Source organism: Lipophrys pholis (assembly GCF_963383615.2).
Source record: "Lipophrys pholis genome assembly, chromosome: 11".
Classification (NCBI taxonomy): Eukaryota; Metazoa; Chordata; class Actinopteri; order Blenniiformes; family Blenniidae; genus Lipophrys; species Lipophrys pholis.
This window is the reverse complement of record NC_137631.1, coordinates 4650096-4669440: the sequence shown is the minus strand read 5'-3', so window position 1 is coordinate 4669440 and position 19345 is coordinate 4650096. Positions and strand designations below refer to the sequence as shown.

The window sequence follows — 19345 nt, the reverse complement described above, 5'->3', positions numbered from 1 at the left end:
TCTACTGATTTAGTTGCTGGTGTTGTACAAACTAGCTTTGTACACACACACACACACACACACACACACACACACACACACACACACACACACACACACACACACACACACACACACAGTGGTCTGCAAAGCATTAATACTAAATAATTTTCTAAATCAAAAAACTGCTGTTCATTAGGGCATTTTGAATCGATGCATCCCTCATAACAATGTCTAAAATCTTATTTATTAAAATAACGCTTCAGTACAGAAATGACCACAACTAAATTTCAAAACAACAATAAAGAGGCGATATCCCCCCCCCCCCTCCCTCCCCTCACATAGTCTGCTATGATCATTAGATTTGTACACAAATATGCCTCCTGTACGTTTCATGGACTGACGTTATGCTATAATAAATGCTGTCGCTTGAAATCATACTTTCCCCATATCTGCCTAGAACTTTGTTTTACTGTTCCTGTTTTACACTCTGAAGATACTGTGCAGAAGTTGTCTACTTATCAGCCTATCAGATGATTGATCACCTCTCCAGTGGAAAACCAAGTGTGTAAATCAGGAAGGGCAGTAAGAAGCATCTATGCACTCCTCTCCATGTAATGGAAACACAGTAGTACACTAGAGGCGTCAAGGCTGCTGGAGGTGGTTCACGGCAATGCACAGACTTCATGTATCGTTTGTGTATTGAGTATGAATTAAGCTTTACGACATCTAATAAGTAGGTAAGTAAGCACTCAGTATCGACAAGGAGCTAAAAGTTAGTACTCATCCTTTACAAAAGTGTCATCAGTGCATCCCTAGTTCGTAGTATGTGTCGGTATGGTGTGTGTAGTTACCACTGGGCAGGGTTGAGGGCGATGGCTCTGGGCTGGTCCAAGTCCATCCAAAACAGAACTTTCCTTGAGGTGCCGTCTAGATTTGCTACTTCGATACGGTTGGTCTCCGAGTCTGTCCAGTAGAGCTTTTTACCCAGCCAGTCACAGGCCAGCCCGTCAGGACTGTCCAACCCCGATACCACCACAGTCTGGCCTGTTCCCAAAGCCTCCTTCAGGGCTGCAGGCACACAAGTGGAAAAAGTGATTTCAAAAACAACAAATCAGACATGAGCCTCTTACGAACACTTGAGATTCTGTGTGTAGAAATCTCCAGTAAGCAGTCTTACAGTTGGATGACTGGTTCCAGTGTGTCTGTTTGATGGCTTCTTCACTGACATCTGTCCAAAATATCAGGCCCTCGGTGTACAGGAAGTCCACCGCCGCTGCATCTTCCAAATCACTTACAACGATGGCCGACTCGCCGCGAACACCTTCCGCATCTACCAACCGCACGTCCCGTCGGTTGGCGAACAGAAGAAGAGGTGAGCCTGGGGAGGAAGAGACATAAAACATCTGAATCAATCCCTGCAAAAACCTTTCACCATCACAGCGTTCCCCTGCAATCAGCACCGGCTGAAAAACACATCCAGGATGTTATTATTGGGAAGCACAGCATTAACTTTCATTGCAGCCGACACATGAGTCTGTTTATCTGTCAAACCAGAAGACACTGATGAATCAGTCAAACTGGGGGAGGAAGAGATTTCTCCTCCTGAACACAGATAAACAGAAGTGATTATATTTGGCTCCAAACACGTGAGAAACAAACAACGTCAACAAAAAAACAGATTTTAATTTGAGTTTTTTTTACCACTGTGAGGAAGTGAGGAATTCTCTTGTGACTCCCACAATGAGAAAGTCTGTTTTCTTTCACTTGTGTGATTTCAAGTCAGGAACATGTTGGCTCAGACTGAGGTCCAGTTTACACAACGTTTCAGGTGAAAACGCATCGTTTTGGCATTTTTGTTTCAGAAATATTTCGCATTTATACGGCAACGTTTGAAAAACGGTGTCCGTTTTCACAAAAACAGCCGAAAAAGGCATGTTGGGGGCTGGTGGTTGTTGCTTTAAACAATAACAAAGGGAAAACTTGGACATATGTATGGACAGATGACCAAGTTGGATTGTTATCACAGTGACTCTCAACTATAAAACTATAAAGCCACCAAATCCCAGGAGAATCTGGACTGGGAGTCATGACACTCTCAGATGTGCAGAAGAACTATTTACTATGGCCACGCTGCACATGTGCAGTAGCAACGTTTCCTCCGTCGACATGGAGATGGAGCCTGAGCGTTTTCAAAACGTTGTGTTGTCCGAGCACCATTGTCATGTAAACAAACACCCAAAATGCCATGAAAGTTTTGCTTTTTCACTTGGAAACCTTGTCGTGTAAACGAGGCCTAAGATTACCCAAAATGTAGACTTGATCCAGTATTGTTTTTCATCTAGCATCAGATTGAGATTCACTGCCCTCTTAAGGAATGACAGAGAAAAATGACAAAAAACTGCTATAAAAATAGGACTGTGCCATTTTTTTCATTTGTGTAACATTTGATTAACTTCGGTCCTGATAAAACAAACTGTCAAACAATGACGAACAGTCAGGATTTTAATCTTTTAAATGCCCGTTTGAGCAGTAAAAAACTGTGGTGTCATTCCTAATATGATCATGAAACCACAATTTAAAAAGTATAATCTGACACAAGGTGACGTAAAGGTGGATGTCATCGGCAAAACTTTGAAATGAGACGATGTGTCTCCTCATCACACTGCCCAGGAGCAATATGGAGAAATAAAGGGAATTCTTAAACTTGACCCTTGTGAAACTTTGTCATTGTGCAGCTCATTGGTGCAGCTCATTGGTTGTTTTGAGAGTTTCTTCTGTTGCTTAAGCTTATTTTATTCTATCAGAGAGAAGATGGAGTTCAACTTGGGGGGAAAAAAAATAGAGAAACTGGAAAAACTTGAGAAAGTCCCAGAGGTTGAAATAAGTTCATCTTGCCGCATTATGGAAAAAAATCCATTGTCTTGAACTTTGTGTTCAATAGAAGGATTGAAAGTGAAAATATTGCAACACACACTACTTCAATTTCAACCAGTATTTTGCAACCAATGTCCTGCTGCTGATTGTAATGAAGGGGAAATTAAAATAAAAAAGCATCTCTTACAAATGGATGATGGAGCAATCGCATTACTTTTAAACCACAGTTGCTTGCGAGTCTAATCAAAAAAGCATTTTGTTTACCAGTTCTGTTCTGCTTCCTGCTACATCTGTACACATGTCACAGTCCAGCGCACATCACCGACATACCAGACAAGCTCTGGCAGAGGAAAAACCTTAGTGTGCGACAGAGCCACAGAGTTAGTGGATCCTCCCCTGCTGCAGGCGGCGGCGATGGCAGCAGCTGCCCCACTGCCTCCGGGGAGGCTTGTGGTTTTGGTCTGGCAGGGCGGCGGAGAAGCTACGATGTGGTTTGGCACAGCGGGACTCCCGTGCATAAAGACACACAGCATCGGCCGTCCCAAAGCAACACCCAGTCCTAACAGGCCTCCTGCACAGCCAGGAAAAACTCAATTGTCCGTTTTTTTTTGGTTTTTTTTATTGTAACTACAGTAGCAATTTGTGAAGAAACCACAGGGTGACTGTTTCATTCAAAATCAATATCCAAAAGGAATGAGTGGAGTTTAAAACTAATATTTATTTTATCTACCAACCAATTCAGGCAAGCACAGTTGATTCAACCTCATCCACAAAAGAAAAATAGGTTCTTTGTCCTGCCTAAGCACCTCTTCCTGTACCTCGTATCCGTGACAGTTTTGTAAGAATGACAAATAAAGCGATAAAGTAATTCCGAGGATGTAGTGCTGAGCACGCCTCATAGCGAGAATGTCCCAGGTTAACTACTATGGCAACTATGTCCATTTACACAGAAACGGCAGAAATGCAGAAAAATATGTAGTTTTCATGTGCCACTGAAAATGCAATTTTTTCAAAAGACGCCCTAAATTAGAACTTTTTGAAAATACTCTGTCTCCATGAAAACGAGGAGAAAGGCAGCTTTTTGAAAAAGCTGCTACTGGGCATGCACACCTCGGTTGTCGTAAACAGTTCTTCTGCTCATGCTCAGTAGATGAACAATAAGAACAATGTTTCCTCCAGTGTCATGACTCTCAGTCCAGATTCTCCTGGGACCTGGTAGTTTTGGTAGTGGAGTGAACAACCACTATAAAAATATGAAGCAGAAAATCAAACCCATTGTGTTTTAAAGGAGACATATCATGCTTTTAAATCCTTCCTTTTTACATATAAATCATACAGTTGTGGTCTATACAACGCGAAACTGCAATGCTTGGGTCTGAATTCCTCATTATTAGAGCTCCACAGGCCCCTTTTCAACCCCTTTTCTGATGCGCTTCTGAGAGCAACTCGTTTTGGGGCGGTCTCTTCAAATGCAAATGAGACACTTCATACCCCTCCTCCTCTCCAGGTTGCAGAGGTGACACTCGGTTCAACGTCACCGTGTTCGGCCATCTTTGTAGTTTGATAGAACAGATACAATTATCTAGCGGCGCAGAAACTTTATATTCACACATTATTTACAAAATGTCAACAACGGAAGATTTGTCCATCCAGCCATACATGTTGGAGCCAGAGTCGGACCCGGCGGAGCGAGATGAAAATGACGATGATGCACCTTCAGAACAACGTCTTCATATGGATGTAACGCAATGGTGTGTTACTATATTTACACTAACTTCTCCATCCATGCCCACTACTACAATACTGCCTGTATTACAACGACTATTTAACACAGAAGTTACATTCTAATCTAAAACGAGCACACAGCGCTAACATATGAAGACGGTGCAACTGCTAATGCTAACAAAACAATGACAGGGACGTCTTATCATCACACTTTTTAGCGTTATATACAGCTTACCGAAGTGCTCTGTTCGTCGTCTCCATAGATAGAAGGAACTGACCGCTCAATCAGACCAAGTCTTTCGGCAAATCCTTCTTTATACTGGCGGAGGTTGCTGAAGCAGTCGTCCTTAAAGTGCTTCGCGCACACAAAAATGACCTTACCCACAGATGTGGGTACATTTCTGTGAAAAATAAAACTCAACCAGGCACTTGGAAAAGGTTCTGATGCTGGGAGACGGTGTAACGAAGCTTGTGGGTTACTACATCCAACAACCGAACATTTCGACTTATCCTCTCGTAACTTCGGTTGGACTACAAAATCGCAGCGAGAAACAAAAATGGCGGATTGCTCGAAACGTCGATGTCCTAATTTGGCAGTTCCGCTGAGAATACTGTGACGTCATTGTTCAAAAAACGTAATAGAGAATAGAAAAATCGAAACCGATCGCAAAATATGACCAAAACAGAATATAAAGATATCAACGGAGCACCTGAAGAGACTACTTTGAACTTTTCTGTACTTCTAAACACTCTAAATATACACCAAAATGCATTTAAGGGCTAAAAAAGTGGATTTAGCATGATATGTCCCCTTTAATGTTTACTTATATGTGTTTTGTAAGCGTAGTGAAAAGGTCACCAACACAATGAAAACATAACGTGGAACTGGAGGAGGAAGGAGTGCAGCCTATGACCTGGATTTTTATCCGTCTGGGTCCAGGTCATAGACCCAGATTGACTGTTAATTATTTCTCAAATGAAAATATGACTTTGACCTGTACACACACACACACACACACACACACACACACACACACACACACACACACACACGCACACACACACTGACTCACTAATAGTAGATCATTTATGAGAGTTTTTCAAAATGTTTGTGGACCTGATGTACAACAGGTTTTAAACAAATATGGTGTCACATTTTTGGCAACAAACTATTTAGAATTTTACTTTCCTATTGTCAAAAACTAACGAGCAGACACCAGTATAATTCAAATCCTTTGATTAAGACCTAGTTTACACAACAACGTTTCAGAAAAGTTACGTGTTTACACGGCAGCATTTTCAAAAAGATGTCTGTTTACACGGAAACGGCTGAAAACAGTGCAGTTTTCATGTTGGGCCACTCGTGGGAGATGTTGGTTGTTTTTGCAATGAAACATGCACGCAGAGAACAATATGCTATAAACACTGACGATGGAGAGTACGACGACCAAGTTGGATTGTTATCACGGAAACTATGAACTATAAAAGTACCAAGTCCCAGGAGAATCTGGACTGGGAGTCATGGGACTCTGGAGGAAGAAGGTGTATTTAATGTCCAGCTACTGAGCACGTGCAGAACAACTAGTTACTACAGCCGTGGTGTGCATGTGCAGTAGCAGCGTTTTGCCGTCTCCACGATGACGGTGCTCAAGCATTTTTGAAATGTTCTATTTTCGGTGACTATGACCGTAAAACTGGCCCCCACTTTTTCGATTCTCAAACTATAAAACCCAACATTCCTTGCCAGTTTTGGTACTTGTATCACAATTTCAAAGATTTCATTTTTATTATCTACGTGGCCAAATTAAACCGACAGGTTTATTATCGTCATTTAAAAAAAAAAAAAGAAATCTGCTGCGCATATAGGCTTTAATATCTTAATGAATGTTTGTCCAGCACTTACGCATCTGTGGTTGACTTTTCAATTTAATACAATCAATACTATTAGTAGGCTAATATGTTTTTCTTGACTGTTGTTTCGGGGGAGGCCCCTAATAAAGTTTTGGATGTGATGTCATGACACCTCAGAATGAACCTGAAGAAAAGACGAGACAATTGGTCCCACATAAGACCCAAAATGTCCACTACGAGCTGCCTGGATGAAAATACTTTGCCAAAACAGCCATTCCAGGTTTATATAACAAAGTTAGAATAGAGGCTCACATATCAGTTGTGAGAGAATTACCGACAGCTGCACATGGTCATCAGTTAACATGACACCATGCATGTCGGTGACTGTCCACACCATAACACCTGAACGGAAACCTAAATCCAAATCCCTCTCCAGACAAGTTATTTTCCTGAAAGCCAGACGGCGGACTATGATGCCGCTGCGCTCAGAGACAATCCAGGACTGAGAGAATAAACCTTTACGAATGCAGTTCGTAGACCGACAGACAAAGAGCCAGAAAGCCAGACTCTCATGAATGGAGCAGTGTTTTTCCTACACGCTGCTGATTAATTCACAGAGTAATTAATTTTTAGCTTCTTAGCTCTGTATAAACTACCGTTACATTATTGGCTCTACGGAGCAGGGTTGCCAACTCCTCAGTAAGGAAAGTAGCTATTGGCTGTCCTCAAAGTTGCTAGAAGTCGCTAAATGACGTCATCACCTAATTCGCATAATTGGACACTGGCGTGTAATTGTAAGGCACCCTGAAGGAAAGAGGAATAACGTTGTGGAAGAGACAAAGTAAGTAAAAAAAAACGCCCTGAATATGTTTATAACTGCAAATGAGCTGTTTTAGTGTGACTAAAAAAACATTTATATCTACTTGCCGCTCAGTAAACCAGCGGCGGCCTTGCGCATGCGCAGTTCATTCTCAGTGTGGACGCAGTGTGGTGGGGGTCTCCTCTGGTCTGACTGCAGGAGGGACTGTTGCAGGAGGGAGGGAGGGAGGGAGGGACTGTCAGACAGCCGTTGACTTGTCAGGTCTGTGAATGCTTCGGGACGAAGGAGGGGCTCACAGCAGGACCCGCTGCTCGTTGACGACAGTGACTGCAGAATGATACCTGCTTTCACGTCAGCGTCGCCAAACACACTGGAAAGTCACCAATAACACCGGAAAAAGTCGCTAGTCGCTTTTCACACAAATAAAGTCGCCAACAGGACCTGAAAAGTCAACAGGACCTGAAAAGTCCCAAGATTTAGCGACAAAGTCGCCAAGTTGGCAACAGTGCTACGAAGGCTTCATATCAGATCAATTCACACTGTGAATAAGCAGGAAAGAGGAGAGGGGAAGAGTTAGATGATTACGATGTTACGATGAAACGCTTCACCTTATAACGTGATGACTCATGTTATTATAACGAGGGACATATGTTTGTGTGAGGAAACGGTGTGGACATTAGCGGTTTTTAATTAGTCACGGTAATACCATATACCCCCGGGAACATGTGGGGAAGGTTTAATGGTATCAAAATGTGGATATCGCCCAAATCTAGTTATTGGCATTCCTCATAATATAGTTGTAAAGCACAAGTTGAGTCATGCGATGTGCGGCGTTTACTACTGAATGGCGCTAAAAGCAAATAAACAAACCCAAGGGACAGAGAATTTCAAACTTCTGACACACACACACACACACACACACACACACACACACACACACACACACACACACACACACACACACACACACACACACAATGCCAAGACAGCGCGCAGTAAAGATACCAGAAGACAGTTTTTATCTCAGCACAAAGCAGAACCAGTAAAACCATTGCCATAAACTTCACAGTTTCAAACGCTGGTGGCGCAGACATGAAGAAAAATGTCTCGTACTATTGAGGATTAGTGAGGTCACTAATCCAAAGTGCAGCCAAAAATCACAACAGTGGGACAGAATAAGTGCACTGCTGTGTCTGGGTGCAGGAATGTGACTTGAACACATGTAAACATGTCACAGGCCTGAGAGCGCGGTGGCGTCTCGCTCGCCCGGTGCATGATCCAGCTCCCTGGTTTCCTCCTACATGTTAAGTTAATTAATGACTACAAATTGCGCCCGTGTGTCCATGCGTATGAGTGAGCGATGACCGTGGCCTCATTTTCTTGCGTCCAGTCAATATGATTAGGAGTGAAGACATGTTTTAGGTAGGGATGGGGCGATCCGATTTAGTATCGGTATCGGGTTCCCATATCAACGGAATTCATGGATCAGAAATTTACGATCCAACCTGCAGAGATTTCCGATCCATGAAGCCTCGTCTGTGCTGAAATGATTCCACAAGTGTTAACCTGCTGCTGCTCTGCTCGCTGGCTGGCTGCAAACTGTGGACTGGATTTCCTGAAGGGAGGCAGGTCTCAATGAGAAGTGGAGTAGTGAGTCCGGAAATCCATTCCACGGTTTGCAGCCAGCGAGCAGGCTAGTGTAGCAGCAGTGTACTATCCAGCTTTTCATGACAACATGTCGCTGTTTGAACGTATTTTACGCTCAAATCACCGCAAAGCAACAAAGCAACGTGGATGTTAGTAAAGCCGTTGTAAAGCGAGGCGGCCGCTCTGCAGCCAGACGTCACCGTTTTAAAACGCCAGCTCGCCGAGGAGAACGGCGCTGACAGTGACATCGAAACCATGAACAGCAGCTCCTCCGCCGTAGCAGGCGATTCACACCTCCGTGAAGCTGCGTCCTACTACGCTAAACTCAGTGAAAATTGTCCCAATCGTTTGTGCAGCATTAGAGCTGGAAACACTGCTGTTTGTGCTGCGTTGCTAAAGAATTTCTCCAGGGATTAATAAAGTGATTCTGAGGTTTTAAAGATAGAACTAGTTTATTATCAGATGATGACGTCACACAGACCCCCACATTGTCCAAATGGAACAAAAATAGTTTGTCCTGCTTCCTTTTCTGACCTGATACTAACCTCAAGTTGGCTTTTGAGAGAATACATGCATACATTAGTACATTTCATACTTGCCTGTAGAGAGGAGTTTATTGCAGCCTCAAAAATCAACAACAACATTATTAATAATAATAATAATAATAATAATAATAATAATAATAATAATAAAGTAAACAGAGCTCTGGTATCGGAATAGTATCGGTATCGGCAGATATCCAAATTCAGGTATCGGGATCAGATCAGAAGTGAAAAATCGCGGATCGGAGCATCCCCAGTTTTAGGGTCATTTGTATTGCTCTGCTGGAGTCCGACCTGAGTGGATGAAGTGTGATGTATATATTTACACACAAGGAGACCTACCTCAAGAAGAGCTTAACGATCTGCATGCACACCGTTACATGACTTGCAATGTTGTTATGAAGAGGTACTCACTCTAAATTCATAAGGCAGAAGAGGAAGCCAAGAGTAAAGGCCCCTGCAGACTCCCATAAGAACCCATAAGAACAAGAAGAAAAGGGCTGTGACGTCAGCCAGCTGCCGGGAAATATGTTTTTTGGGCAGGAGAGTTCATACTCCGTGAAGAAGCTGTCGAACTTGCAGGCAACGCCCCCTCACGGCAGGCACACATCTGTGAAGTGGCGTTTTAACTTTTCAACTGCACGGCTTATTTCTCGCGTCCAATGTTTTTAGAAATACATTATGCTGAACTATCTCAGTAATAAAAGAGAAAGTTTGTCTCTGAGCCGCCATGTTGGTCAGATTTCAACCACAAGAACCGAGTGATGCGTTCAGGTGCATCACGTAACAACGCCTGCCGACATTTGAACGAGCTGCGTGGCTCAAACAGAAGCGAGGTTGCAAGCTAAATATGATGAAAATATGACTGATAGTTATTAGAGAGCTGGAACACGCATGCGCAGCACACGGCAGTGTTGAGGTTTCGGCAGTGCGGCACCGACTTCGGCCCAGACGGTTGGCACAGCCGCAACAAATTTCTTCGGCCAGAGGGAGCTGGCTGAAGAAACTGACGTCATTTTGTTCGGCAGGACCCCGGAGTGCCGAACTTTCTTCTTGTTCTCATGGAGTATGAATTGGCCTTAACACTCCAATTGTTCTGCTCTCATAAATATGAGTGAGGCGAATCACTTTCTCAAATGAGACATTCATTTTGGGCAGCACAGCTCAGAGTGTCAGTATCTTGGATAAGATCTGGTATCAGTACAAAATGGGTTCACATGGAACAAACCTCAACAGCAAATGCATCACTGTGGAACCTTCCCTGCATGAACAACAAGGCGTGGAAGAAACTCTGCATCAAAAATGAATGGGTGAACTATACTTTAAAAGTTTGGCAGATAATTAGGAAAACTTGTCATTTTCCGTTGTCTGCATGTAGAGCAACAGAGCTAACTTCTATTCATGACTTTTACCCTGTGAAACATGAGGTTTTGCCAGGTGGGCAGAAAAGGGTCTGACCATGGTGAATCAGCGGTTTGAAGGGAAAACACTCAGGGCCTGTCACGACTGCAGACCCAATATGGCACTGGGCATAATGATTTGTCCAGATATTTTCAAATAAGACACTACTTGACATCACATGAAGAACAGAATCAGAACCCTACCATCTAACTGTGAGATGTTTTGGATTGAAATAGTTCAAAAGCAAAAAACACATTTAAGAAAACTAATATCAAACATATATGACAAAATGCAAATGGACACAACTGATGACACATTAGATATTAAAAAATAAATGGGAATTGGAAGCCAATGTTGTGATTGAAGACTGTTTGAAGGAATTTAGGAGGAGTCCTGGGTGTTTAAGTGTTTAAGCAGCCCAAACTGGAGAGAATCTGGATGGAAGCTGAGAATGAGATTCTTTAGAACTCCTTTGTTGATCTCTACTTTTGACAAGAGGGCCTCCCCCCTCTGCTGTAGGGGCTGCGGTGCAATTGGAGATCTCTCCCACATCTTTTGGGATTGCACTAAATTTGGAAACATTTTGGAAAGGAGTAAAAAAGGAAGAAAAATGTAAATGAAATGAGGATGTGTGCCTTTTAAAGGGTTAGAGAACAATAAACTACATCTCCAAAGTGCACTGATAGTCACAGTAGATTGGCTGAAACCTCTCCCACCCACCTTGGACCGGTGGATACACAGACTGTGGACTGTATGGAAAACAGCAAAACTACAACTCAACATGGATGCCTACTTAGAAAGATAGACCCTGTAAAGGAATAAATAACACAGTATCCTCAGCACTGGATTGGGCTAACAACATGTGGAGATTACTCTCTCCGCCCTCAATTGTATATCTGTATATCATTTTGTTGACGTTAATGATCTGACACATATTACCAAAGGTTTGTATTAATAAAAGTAAAAAAAAACGATTGCAGTGTAAAGGCGAAGCTTTTCTGAAAAGAAAACACAACAATGACGCCTTTTCATTTGAATCGTCATATAAATGATTATTCTCATACTATGCAAAAACTAATAATCAAAGGTATTATTTTGGAAAGTCTTTTAAAAATCCCCAGCCACCAAATGTACGTTGTATTTTAAATCACTATTGTTATGAGCAATTTTCTTCTTTTTTTTTTAAATAACTCAAACTGGCTTGTGGGATGGTTAAGTTCCTGAAAAGAACAGCATGTTTGGTGGTTTTGTGAAGTACTAAAGTTGAGATTCTTATAAAAATGAATGCTGAAAAAATATTAATCTGTCGAGTTTTTACAACTGTTTTTTTTTTTTTAAGTGGACGTTTTGTTCTCATTGACTTAAGAGGATAGCACATTAAATCATTTTCAGACTGAAATATGGAACCTGCTGCAATGATGGTTGTTTCAAAAAGCAGTGAAAATCTATGAATCCCTGTAATCTGTGATTAACATTAATGACACTATCCAGGGTAAATTCTTAATTAACGAAGCCTCATAAATGCAGCCTTATATCAGAGATCACCCACAACCCAATAAAAGCAAAACAGCTAAAATGGTTGAAATGGATAAAATCAACTAAATAGGCTAAAACAACAAGCTGAAAAATGGCTGTTAGTTTTTTGTATAAGCTACAATAATAAAAAAAAAAATCTAAACAAGTTAAACTACTTTAAAGTCACCTATAGAAGGTAAAACTGGAGAAAGAAAATTGTTAAAACTGCTTTTCAAAAAAAGCTGAAACTACTAAAATTATTTGAAAAGACCCAAGAGCTCAAACAGCTGAAAATTTAAAAAGATATATGGATCCTAAATGATCCTGTTAAATTTCCTAAATGGAACACAAGCTACAGTTTTATTTAGTTTATAACAGTTTCTAAGTTGTGTTATCTTCATTTTATAGGTTACACATGTTACGCGGTTCTGGAAGAATTTCCTTTGGTGAAAAGTGGAAAAAAAAACCTGCATTTTTGTGGTCCTAGATGTTTCAGACCCCTGCACTATACTAAATCAATCATTTGGGGGACATCTAAAGACAGAAGTCCTTTGTTTCAGAAACCCTCACAAAACTTCACAGTTTTCGGATTCAGTGCTTCAGTACTACCTGCAAATAATGGGGTGTTATTTCATAACCCTAACCCGAGTTTTATGACAACCGCTGGGACTTTTGGGGGTGAGGACATTTTGTTTTTCCGAAACTTTATGGGACACAATTATACTGAGGTTTAACCCTTAGTTTACTGGGTTTCATGGTTAGACGGGTTCAGTTTTGATGTGTGGGTCGGCGTTGAGCTGTGGTGCGCGGGGTTAGGGGGATGCTTTGTGTGTCAAGTCAATGCACGTCCTCACAAAGATAACAAGTCTGTGTGTGTGTGTGTGTGTGTGTGTGTGTGTGTGTGTGTGTGTGTGTGTGTGTGTGTGTGTGTGTGTGTGTGTGTGTGTGTGTTATTGTTAAAGGGGGTGGGGGTGAAATGAAAAGAAGGGTCCCAAAAGAGGTTTTTTTCAAAAGGGGAGGCAACGAGGATCCTGTTAAGATGGTCTTTGATAAAATGTAAAGCGAGGGGGCCTGTTGGCTTTCTTCAAGCAGAACAAAATAGGGAAACTGTGGGTGTTTAGTGAGAACTGAGTTTGAAGGTAAAGGTGTTATGGAAGTCGTGATTATGGTTAAGGTAAAAGAAAAACTACACGTCGTGAATGCAAGTCAACCACTGCCTCTAAGACATGGATTCAGTGGGTTGGTTAAAGTCTGTGTAATAGTTACAGGCTGGTGAGCAGCTGTTATGGCTGAGCTCAGATCCTGCAGTTATGAATGGAAGTCAATGTCCTTATATATTATAACGGCCCATGTTTCCTACTGCGTTCATGCGTCTCCTCTCGACCTCTGGCTCCTTCTGAGCCTTTCCTGCTCTCGTTCCTGTTGCTGTCTCGTCTGCCCTTCTTTCTCCTCCTCCCGTCAGGTTTGTGTTGAACCCAAGCAGCACAAGATCTCCTCCAGTTTCACAGCAAAGCAACACAAACAGGAACAGATATCCATCTCCTCCCGACATTCCTCCCCAGCTCCCTTACCATCTCCTCTCCTCACCGTTTCCCTTCACCTCACCCTGCTGCCGTGTGTCACACACGCTGAATAATCTTAAGACTGAACGTCGCATGTCTGTGTGGTTTTGATCGACTGGTCACATAACTCCTAATGTTTCTACGAGGGATGCCCTGATGCCACTTCCTGAAAGGATGAGTACAAGTACGAGCACTAACGTTTGACGACTTGCCGATACCGAGTAGTGACACTTATTAAATGCCACACAGCCTAATTCATACTGCATACACAAACGATATGCAAACTCTATGTGTTTCCTTAAACCACCTTGAAGGTTCTAGTATCCTGCTGCGTGTACGGTCTGCACAGGGCAGCGTGTCGTGTCTATCTGCACAGGGCTCTATGTGGACTGTAGACTGTAGACCCAGCTCGCTGTTGACGAGTGCATCAGTCATACTACTTTAGCATGTAGCATCGCTGGTGTGTGAGCCCTGAAACTCTTTAGCTCTTAGTATGTAGCATGTAGCATGTAGCACGGCTCAGAGTAAAATCCTCCTGATCCACGGAGCAGTTTAACTAATGAGCGACGTCCTTGTAACTCTGCTGCTCCGAATGTCTCTGGTGATAAAGTTGTTCATGTTGTACGAACTATCTTTCTCCTCCTCTTGATATTTTGACAGAACATAATTCAAAGTCCGTTTTACTTTTGTCAACCTCATTAATATTAAAGAACTGTGGACATTCCTCGACCTCTCTTGCATGACGTCACGTAGTACGTCATTGCCGGTTTCTATCGGTGAGCTTTTTCCGAGTACGTACAGCTGTCGGACACTGGTATCGGTGCGTCCCGAGTTTCTATAGCTAATGCTGCGTTGGAGGATGATCCCTGTTATCAGTCAGCCTTGCACAGTTTAGGTTAAACCCCTAGTTTTACACACTTTTGTGTTTTGTTTGTTTTTGTTGCATCTTTTTGTGATCAGAGCCACTGAAAATGCCGGCCAAGGCACAATTTTCAGAAAATGCTCCAACTCTGTCTACGTAGAAAACACAACTTCTCTGAAACGCTGCTACTCTTCGTGCACACCACGGCCGTAGTAAATCGTTCTTCTGCTCAGGGGCGAGTAGATGGGCAATAACGGCTAGAAGTGATCCTGCTCGGTGTGAGAAGATAAACCAGTTCATTGTGATTATCTTGCAAGACAAGCTGCCATTTAACTTTGTTGAAGGTAAACTCAAATATTCTTAACGGAATGGACAATGTAATCGAATTGTGAACTGAATCGAATCGAATCGAATCCAGCACTAGTGAATTGAATCGAATAGATTTGGGAAATCTGAATTGATACCCAGCTCGGGTTTTTATTGTTTCTGCCGTTTCTGTAAAGAGGGACTTCATTTTCAAAACATTGTCGTGTAAACGTGAAACTTTTCTGAAACGAAAAAGCAAAAACGGTGCGTTTTTACTTGGAATGTCATGTAAACGGAGCCAGCGGTAAAGAAGCGCTCAGATAGAGCCTTTTTTTTTTTAGCTATGTTGTTTATTATTCAAGTGTGAACCTTTTTAGAAAGGATTTATTCTTGTTTGCACAATAACAAAGGGAACCTCTGTGTCATTTATATGTTACTATAAAACCAGTATACTGGTCTAACCAAATTAAGATGAAACAGGGCTGTATTTGGCCATTGAACTGAAATAGTCTCAAATCAACCGTTTTGTTGTTGTTTCTTTGTCCTGTCTTTTCTCTCTTACTGTCCTCTAACACCACCTCTGAGACTGAATGGGGGGGGGGGTTCCTCTTCACTATTGCCTTTGCTTTCTCGTGTGGAATTAATGGGTTTTCTCTGTAAAAGTGCCATCAGTTATATAAATAAGCCTGAATTCAACTATACTTCATCCAACAGAGGATCCCGGAGGGAGAGGCAGTCAAACACACAAACTCGCGCTCACAGACAAATTCAGAGTCGCCAATTAACCTCAAATGCATGTTTTGGACTGCAGGAAGAAATCTGAGTACCCAGAGTAAACTCATTCAGGGAGAACATGCCAACTCCACAGAGAAAAGATCTCCCTCCTCACAGGCCAGACTCGAACTGTGTAAGACTGTAAATTGACCCCCATAGAATACGGAATGGAAGTGCTGCCAGGCTGCTTTATACGACCGGAAGATTTCAAATTGCATACTTCTTAGTGTGTCTGACTGGGTTGACAGAAATCAAGTTCGAAACATGTTTATTAATCAAAGAATAATTTTTATTTAAAACACGTTCTTTTACATTATCAAAAACCTAAGAATTTTCTATGACATATGTATATTATAAATATGTAACTCTAAATAATATAGTGTGAATGGAAAATTAAAAAAATAAATCAGTGATATACGTCTTTGAAGATGTTTATATTAGACATATCTGGATTGATCAATTTCCTGTTCAAGAACATTTAATTTCACATTAATACAATCAAATGTTTATAAATATGTTTACATTAAACGTATTTGGAATGATCTATTTCCAAGTCATTAAGATCCATTTCCTAGTCAAGAACATTCATTACAGTCAAATTATTGTGGGGGTTCCATTTTCCAGGGGGTCCATATTCTATACTACACCGGGATTACAGTCCCATGATCTAAGCACTACACACCAACCTCATCATAAAACAATCATTCTCTCAAGGTAGTACAGCAATCTGAAGGAATAGGATTTATGAGGTGAAATTTGAGCAACACTGCTTCTATTGTTCGACAACAGAGACATAAAAACATTGTCAATGTGTAAACTCACTGCGAAGAGAAAGAAGCACAATTCAATTATTTACCTTAAAGAAACAACACCGAAGAGAGTGACAGTTGTCAGACTTGTCCACGAAACCAACTTGACGGCATTCTTGCATTTGAGCAATATTTTTCTTTACAGATCAGAGATATAAGTGAGGGCGCACACACATTCATGCACTCACACACGCACACCAGACGCCTGTACTACAAAGCAGGATTAACATACCCGGGATATCTCTCTGCTATCTGGCTTGACAAACCCAGACGTGCACAATCCTTGATAAGCGTTACAACCCAGGCTTCTCCCATCGCGATTCACCTAAATAGAGTGGAGTTGGCAGCATCTGACAAATCGCAAACCCTTGCAGAGCAGCTTATGTAATGGAGGAGCAGTTTTTTTTCAAAAAATATGAAGAATTCAAATGTCACCCAGGCCAAAAGCAAAACTGCAGCTGCAGCAAAAGCCAGGAAGCAATGCTGGCAGAAAATTCCAGACTCTGATGATGCTTAACTTTGTGAGAATATACGATATTAATTCATCAGACAGTATAAACAGACAGCACTCTGGTCACTCAATTCCACTATATAACATTCCAAACAGTTTCCTCAGTGTCCTTCCTTTAGTCTGAATTTTCCAGCGCATTGTGTGTTGGAATATTAATTCCATTAATTCACCGTAACGGCACGAGTAGTTATAACTTAAAACGTGAAAAGTAGTACACAGTATATACAGGTCTGGAACAAGTACAGAAACACACTTAAAAGCGTTCAGTGACAAGGTTTTATTTCATTTCATTATTCATTATTGCACCTCTCCCTAAAAACTCTGTCTCTTAAGCGCTCCTTTCACGAGCCGTGCACCGGCAGGAGGTTCTAAGAACGGGAAGGTCATTTTTCCAGAGCTCTGATTGTCAGGAGGCACAGCTTTCATACTCGTTGATCTCTTATTCATCGGATGGCTACCGAATTCTGTACTTTAATAGTTACCAAACGAATTACGTCGGTACTTTTTAGTACCAATTCAAGTAAAATCAATCGGTAACATGTTACGGTACCAAAGCGCAGCCTTGTGACTGAGGGCGTGGAGGAGGACACAATTTTCCTCGCCGGACTTAAACGCAGCATTGCAGGCATGAACGCAATGACGTCAGTCGCTGTGCGTTCAGACAACTGAGCAGGAATGACGGAGAGAAAACCCTCGAAAGGCTCTGCTTTTGAAAACGCGATGCAGATTACGCTCGCTGCAATCTTTGTGACGCAAAGTGCAAGGCCAGCGGCGGGAATACTTCTAATCTGAGGAAACTCCTGGTTCAGCACATTCTTCTCAAGGAAAAGGAGTGCACGATTTGACAGGCTCAGATCTACCATCACAGCTCTACCCCACAGCTCTACCATCACAGATCTACCATCACAATGTTTCCAGAGGGGAAAGTAAAGGAATAGCTGCGTCTAGATTTGTGGATTATTAAGAAAAAACACTGCGTAGTTGTATTTAAGGGTCTTCTTGTTGGAGAAATTTGTCAACTATGATGTTGCAATACAAATAATCGATTTGTTAAAGTATTGAGAAAACTATGTTAAATTGAAAAATGTTGAGATTTTATTATTAAACAAATTAACATTTGTTTCCACATAAATGCACAAAAATACAGAAAATTTGTACCGTTGAGTACCATTATCGATTCCCAGGTTCAGAGTATCGGTACCGTAACCATTCAAATGTGAAAGGTACCCATCCCTACTTATCCAGAACGTACCCTGCTCCGGAGCAGGTTAGCTGTTCACCCTAAGTTACATGGAGATTTACCCCAGTAGGAAGTGAACCAGCGTCGTAGGACGGAAAACCCTGGGTTAATCCTGAAGTTAGTGCCATAAGAGAAAATCCAGTTGTAGTATCGGCCTCTGATGTTTGTCTGGCACAGTGCCGGCACCAGTGAGTGTGAAGTGTTTGTACCACAATCACCCCAGTCCAAACTTAGCACATCAAGTCTTTTCTCAAGACCACTTCAACCGATTCCGTATTTAACCACGTTGGTCCAGGAGGAAGACCAGCTTTCTGCACACTGTGAGAGTGTGAGTATAGACGGTATCCTGACATGAAGCACTCAGGTACAGTCCTTACCAGTTAGTCATTACAGGCCAATACACACCGACAGCACTTCCCTACATACAACAGAATGAAGAGGAATAATTACGTGCCCAACTATTATATCGTCCAGATACTTTACAAAAAAGTGTAATCTGAAACATACTTAATAATCTGTGACTTCTCATGCCATGAGATTTCAGTGTGCAAGTTTCCTCAAATACATCCTCCTTGTCTGAATTTCATGACTTTCTATATATAGCAGCACAACCCACAGTGTTGACCCACAGTCAACACTTTTTACAGTGGGGGTCTCAACCACCCGGCGTGTGGGCTGCACTGCGCTTCTCTGACCAGATATTGATAAAGGCTGACGATGTCTGAAAAAAGAAGCATCTGCAGGAGCAAACAAAAAAAATGTTTTTCTTTGTTGTGGCACAGAGTGATGAAAATGTCTATATTTTCAGGAAACCAAACAATTAGTACACAAAATGACTCCAATCTAAACATAAAGCCAAATTCAATTAAACCCTCTATTGGAAAATGCAGTGAAATGTCCAAAAAGACTTCTCCTATAGCTGCT

General features: G+C 41.8%; 1 protein-coding gene across 1 annotated transcript in view; it reads right to left on the bottom strand.

The window, feature by feature from the left end:
* lrp5 (low density lipoprotein receptor-related protein 5) overlaps window positions 1-19345 on the bottom strand; it is a 71986-nt gene that overhangs the window by 48565 nt on the left and 4076 nt on the right. Inside the window, exons 2-3 of the mRNA XM_080474870.1 lie at window positions 1160-1360; window positions 834-1050 (exon numbers count right to left, since the gene is read on the bottom strand). Coding sequence (XP_080330996.1) covers window positions 834-1050; window positions 1160-1360 — 418 coding nt within the window. The remainder of the gene's footprint in view (window positions 1-833; window positions 1051-1159; window positions 1361-19345) is intronic.